Source organism: Zingiber officinale, chromosome 4A (assembly GCF_018446385.1).
Source record: "Zingiber officinale cultivar Zhangliang chromosome 4A, Zo_v1.1, whole genome shotgun sequence".
Lineage (NCBI taxonomy): Eukaryota > Viridiplantae > Streptophyta > Magnoliopsida > Zingiberales > Zingiberaceae > Zingiber > Zingiber officinale.
Genome location: NC_055992.1, coordinates 139576344 through 139583033, shown reverse-complemented (window position 1 = coordinate 139583033; position 6690 = coordinate 139576344). Strand labels below are relative to the sequence as shown.

Here is a 6690-nt window from a genome sequence, read left to right as displayed (position 1 = left end):
GAGGAGAAAACATAATTATCTTAAGGGGCTCTATTTTCTTGGTACTTAAAAGTCATCATGAGTAAGGTATATTTTAACATGAGAAACTTAATTTGCACATTTATGCAGACATATATATTCTAACATGAACAACCTACTAAACTAGCATATCAAGGTTAGTATAAAGTGGATGAGTTTGAACACTATCACTTTTCAATAATTAGCTAAATAAAATAAAAAAAAAAATAAACTTCTTTTGAAAGAAAAAAGAAACCATGTTCTATCCCAACAAAGAAGCATTTTAGCTGTGCAACTACAGAAATGCATGTAATGATTTGTTATTTTATTCAATTAAAATGTTTTTCTAACTTACCTTTCGAATCATCTCCAGATGAATCTGAGGAGCCTATTCAATATAAACATCTGGAACATGTGAGATGATCGACCAATCTCCGCTTGTCTCCCTTTCGCATCTACTTTTCAATTGTGGGCAACCGACAATCGTCCATTCTTCAAACACCTTGGCACCCTTTCTAATTGTGGGCAGTTCTCAATTGATAGTAAACGAAAAGAGTTGAGATGCTGCAGCCAGTCAGGCAAGGTCGTGAGATTGGAAATTCCATCTATGTATAGTTCTTCTAGCACAGTACTGCTTGCTGCTTCTGTTGTCATCAACGACTGCAATTCATCACAATAACAAATACTTAATTTTCGGATTCCGTACTTATCTACTGAATTCAAGATTTGTACAAGTTCTTCTGGCTTCAATATTATACTTGGACAATCTGAGAGCCGTAGACAACAGAGAGAACTGAGATGCTCCACTTCCGACGGGAAGGATGTCAAATTATCACAGCTTTCAATGGTAAATGAACGAAGCATTTCTAGGTACTGCATTTCATCCCCACGAAGAGATTGGAGTTGTCTACATTCTGTAATTTGTAATTCAGTCAAGGATGTGAGGTTTCTGATGCAGCCACTTGGAAGAGATGTCATGTCATTCATCTCCTCGACTTTGAGAACAGAAAGAGAAGTTAGCCCTCTGATACATGAGAGTATGCTCCCACTGCAGTATGATATCTTAAGGTGTTGGATTCTAGGAAGTCTCGGCATACTTTTCAATTTAGGACAATTGAAAATATTCAGACTTTGCAATTTAGGGAACAACTCATCGACACCATGAGACTCCGACCATTCCTCTAAATTATCCATCCCATGCAAGAAGAGTTCTTGAAGGGAAGGAAAGCCTCCGTAACCATGGAACTCATCACCCATCTGTGTAACGTCGGTCATAGATTGTAAGTAAAGCTTCTTAAGAAACTGCAGATTTCCAAACGGAGGAATATGTTCACAATCACGACAGTTTTGAAGGCTAACTTCAACCAAATTTGGCAGTTGTAACTCTATCAACCATGTTGGAAATTGTGGGCTCCTATAATACCATATGTCCAACTTCTTTAGGCTCGTGTTGGGACAAAGATCGTCCAACATATACTTGTCATATATTTTTGAACCATTAAACTCTATGCATAATTCATTAAGATCTTTATTCTTCAAGATTTTTCTTCCATCACAAGAATAATTCTTAAATTCTTTGGAAAATTTAATTTTCATTCCTCCATGAAGCTTCAAATCCTCAAGCTCTATAATTGAGCATGTGCTAGTTTTGTCATCAGCAATAAAGAGAGGTAAACTTCGAAGATTAGTTAGTCTAGATAATCCACAGGGCATGTGTGTCAATGTTAAATCATATTGTAAATCAAGATCCCGAAGGTTTTGTATATTCCCTAACTCTTTTGGTAGCTCTTTAAGTTCATAATTGAAACTGAGATTGAAATACTGTAAATTGGGGAGAAGAGTTATGGAGTCAGGTAGAACTTCAATATTGTTCTTAGATAAGTTAAGGTACTTTAAATGTTTCAGATTTCCTATTGATGTTGGTACCTCCCTGATGGCATTGTAACTTAAATCTACCACCCTCAAGAATTTCAGTTCTGAGAAGACAATTTCAAATAGATTGATACTCAAACATGAAATTGAACGTGACAATGTATATAGGTGCATAAAGGTGCGCAAGTACAATGGTTTCTTACCTAAGACCTGAGTCATGTCTAGTAAATCTCCTTTAGATATTTGCAAATGATATGTTCGTTTTCCAATATCTTCCACTGAGTCTTGAATAGAATTCCAATATACATCTACAGACACTGATCGTGCCAGATCATGCATCAAATCATGCATCGTGCACTTGGTTACATGACTATCATATTCATAGTCACGGGAAGGTGCCAAGAGAAAGAATGAACCCATTACTAGATCATTAAAGACATGATTGCCATTTGTTTCTGCATCAAAATTTCCTTCTGAATGTATGAAACCATTTGCTATCCACAGTTTTATTAGTTCATCCTTTGCCATCCTATATTTTTTTGGGAATAGGGAAGCAAATGCAAAACACTTCTTTGACCGTGGAGGGAGAGTGTCATAGCTCAACTTTAATACAGATAACACTTTATCTTCCTCATTTCTCAGTTGCCATATTTCACTATTCAATACCGAGGACCAGTAAGTTTCCTCTCGAGTACTACGGAGCATGCTACCAAGAGATATGGCAGCCAAGGGAACACCGCCACATTTCTCAACAATCTTTCCACCAATTTTCATCAAGGTTCGATCAGCTGCTTGATCTCCAAATGCAAATTGTTTAAACAAGGACAAACAATCATCTACGGACAACTGTTGTATTTGGTGGGTGGTGTTTGATGAGCCCATAATTAAAGAGACTTGTTGGCTACGGGTTGTCACCAAAATTTTGCTTCCTCTCGCCCCACATGTTAAGGCAGCTTTCAGTACACCCCACTGTAACTCATCCTCGTTCCACACATCATCAAGAACGAGCAGAAATTTTTTCCCAGATAATGCTTTTTCTAGGTTCTGCCTCACCAATTCTATTTGTGAGATGTTAACCTCTGCATCAGTAGCCAGTTCTAAAACAGACTTCATGATCCTTTTAGGATCAAATTCAGCCCCAACAACTGTCCACATTTTTAAACTTGCAAAATGAGCTTTCACCTTCTCATCATTGAAAACAAGTTGAGCAAGTGTAGTCTTCCCTATGCCACCCATCCCAACTATGGCGAAGACCTTCACTGTGCCATGGTTGCTTTCAGCATCATCATCATCATCATCATCATCATCATCCTTTGTTAACATGTTGACAATCTTATTCTTCTCTGGTCCTCTCCCTATAACAACAAAGCTATTACAAGAGTGGGTCTCTCTGTAGAGACTAATTGGTTCCGACATGCGGATACTGCTTTGTGGCAAATTGAGAAGAATGGACTTTTGCAGCAAAATAGAATCCAGACTTTCTGTTATAGCTTTTATCATGCCACCTACCCTACTCTTAAACACAACTTGATTATCAAAAGAGAAGAAATCGCGCACCGGCCTTAAAGAAGTTTTTGATCTCTGCTTCTTCTGCAAGACTTTGGTGTCATAGTAATCCACAACATCCTCGAGGTCATAGGCCAAGTATTTGAGCTTCTTCAGCATGTCCTTCACAGCATCATCGATAAAAGGGCGGCACTCGATGTCTCGGATCACCATGTCAATGATCGTGGACAACTCCTTGAGCTTCTCCATCTTCCTTTTAGTACCAGTTATTGTCTTGAGTTTCTCGTCGAGTTGAACGAGAATTGTCACCTTGTCCGCCACAAAGCGAGCTGTAGTAGCTACCAAAGCTGCTTCCATAGCTCCGGATGAAGGATGCAGAAGTTGTTTGGTGTGGATCTGACTAGCAATAGCTTTGAGGAGAAAAGATACGTAATAATTAATCTTGCATGGCGCGCGACGACTTTGAAGTCTTCATTTTGTATGGATATTAAATCGACTATTAAAATGGGTTTTTGGGTCTCCGATAAGATTGTTTATAAATTCCATCTTACCATGACAGTGAGTGGGTATTAATTAACGCCACGGGTGTTGTAATCAGTATTTGGTAGCTTGTGATAATTGATATGAGGTCACTTAGTTGGTCTGGGCTATCTCTCAACAGATAAGAGCTGTGGGTTGGTTCACATGGACATGACTCAGCTTCAAGTTCAAACAATTAAATTCTGCAAAGGAAAACACTAAACAAGCAGAAAGTACTCATGACATTGACGGATAATATAATTAACCAATAGCTTCAGGAGCATCCATATAACATTAAATATTTCTTTCAAATATTTATAGTCCTCATATTCACATTATAATTAAATATCTCACTCCTTAAATATTTCAAATCTCATAATCAAATATCCTTTCAATCAAATATTTATGAATCCTACTTACTATCAAATATCTTACTCTCAAATATCTCAAATTATATAATAAAATATTTTAATAAAGTAATCATTACTCCTTATGAGGTCTACTTACATGCCACCTAAAATAAAATCATCAGACATAAAGTTATATCCGATGATTTCTATTCACCTCTCAAATATCCCACAATGAGGGATATTTGATATATATCCCCATTAGAAATGCCTAAAATGGCTATAAAGGAATCAAAGTAAATGATTCTGACTTTTACAACATCCAAACAAATTAATGTTAAATGAACTTATAATATACCTAGAATATTAGAAATTAACACTTAACAAATCCCCACCTTTCCATCATCGTCACTGTCACTGAGAACCCAACCCTACCACAATATCAAGTTAATCATAGACAATTTACATCATAAAAATTTATAATGGTACCAAAAAAACAATGCCAATGGATAAGCAAGTGGATTTATCTTACTTCCTACTAACGAATTGAACTAGCCAAATAATATAAAAATATTGACATTTGAGTTAAGTTGGATAAATATATATGATATTCGAAGTTTCATTCAAAACTTAAAAATATAAATAATTTTGACTTCAGCTCGATTCAAAATAAAATTCGAGCTCAAGTTTGATTTGAATTGTTCGAACCTTGATTTAAGTATACTCAAACTATGTGAATAATAATATTCAATGCCAAAGAAAAATGAGCATCCTCAATGAAGAAAAATATTTGTCACTATCCGGATACTTCCATCCTTATTTGAGAGATAGTATTCTACTTGGACAATATTCAATCATTCTTGTATCAAAACACAAATAATACCTAAGATGAGTACATTAGACTGTATGAATATGAATATGTAACACTTTGTTAAGTCCCCTCGGATGAATCTAGTGGCTAGCGCATGAGGTATTGCCACAATGAGGTCTGGGGTTCGAATCTCGGCAAAGCCGTGGTAAACACCTCCCTTATGTGCTAGTCACTATTCCAAAAGCTAGTAGCCGCCCGTGATTTACCTCCTCCGTGTTGACCTCACGAATTGACGGGGGCACTAGGGATGAGTGTATTCATCTTTTTTATCACAATGAATATGCAACACTTTGTTAAATGATATAGAAGAATATTACAAAATATTTGTCTCAAAAAATGATTATTTTTATACTCATGGCATGACTAATAAGCTGACCTCGTACAAACAACGGAATAGAAAACACCAAAACATGTATGAGTAACCAACTATGCAATACATAAATAAATGGAATGAACTCTATATAGAAATTATCTCCAAAACTATCATTGAATATCTTTGAATAACCATCCGTAATATTGACCAAATCTTGAAAATATAGTCTCAAGTTTGTGAATCTGAAAGTGTTTCAAGGAAAAGGAAGTAAACACAATGTGCAAAGTGGAGAAAGGAAAAACTTGAATGAAATTATAATAAAAAAAGGTCAACAACATAAGAGATAATTTATATTTTCATATTGTTTAGCACCATTTGATTATACCTCGTTCTCATCATTGTTCTTTTATCCTCTTCTTAATTACTTTCATTGGTTTCCCTTAATTTTTTGTTTTCAAAATTATACACATTATAGGAGAAAACTCAACATAATTTAGTAAATAGATGAACAACATGTAATATACCCATCAAGGATGTATCGTGTAAGTAAAGGTGAATGATATACTATCCACCTAATAGAAAACATAATGTATAAATGTAAAAATAAAGATGAGAGAGCTACAACTTGTTGGAATATACTAAATGTTATTTTGGAAGTTGGAATATTCTACGCATTATTTTGTGAAGATATTAATTCTTACAACCAAATTATCAACTTTTTCTTTATTTCTTGTTGTAATAAGTGTCAAATATTTATTAGTTTTTTCTTTCTAGCCTTCTTGTATATATGTAAGAGGTCTTAAGAAGATATAAAAAAAAAATTTTCAAAATTTTCCTATCTGTTTATTTCTCTACATTCTCTTATGTATTTATCTACATGGTATCAAAGTGATTTATTTTTGGGCATCATCAAACAAAGTCATAGAAAGTATAATTGTTGATACTTTTGACCCTTTTTCTTCACCACTCGGATCATCTGCTAATTATTTTGGCCACCAAACTTTTGAATGGTGACAACTATGACACTTGAAGTCGTTCAACGAGCATAGCTCTCGGCGCTAAAAATAACACAACTTTTTTCGATGGAAGCATCCAGAAATCAACATGGACTAATGAAAATTCTCTCATAGAAAAGGTGCAACAACATGGTCTTATCTTGAATCCTCAATTCTATTGAACTTGATCTTACCAATAGTGTGATTTATGTGGAGTCTTGTTGCTAAAATTTGGGCTGATTTGAAGGGAAAAAATTTCTCAAAATACTG

At 35.1% G+C, this 6690-nt stretch overlaps 1 protein-coding gene across 1 annotated transcript; it reads right to left on the bottom strand.

Moving 5' to 3' along the window:
* Positions 1-275: 275 nt before the first annotated feature.
* Positions 276-3760, bottom strand: LOC121973726 (putative disease resistance protein RGA1). The gene has a single exon (XM_042525102.1). The coding sequence runs from the start codon at positions 3730-3732 to the stop codon at positions 460-462; it is 3273 nt and encodes a 1090-aa protein (XP_042381036.1). The 5' UTR covers positions 3733-3760; the 3' UTR covers positions 276-459.
* Between the last annotated feature and the right edge of the window lie 2930 nt (positions 3761-6690).

What these genes read in the sequence shown, in the direction of transcription:
- LOC121973726 (XM_042525102.1), bottom strand. Translation starts at nt 3,732, where the DNA reads ATGGAAGCAGCTTTGGTAGCTACTACAGCTCGCTTTGTGGCGGACAAG.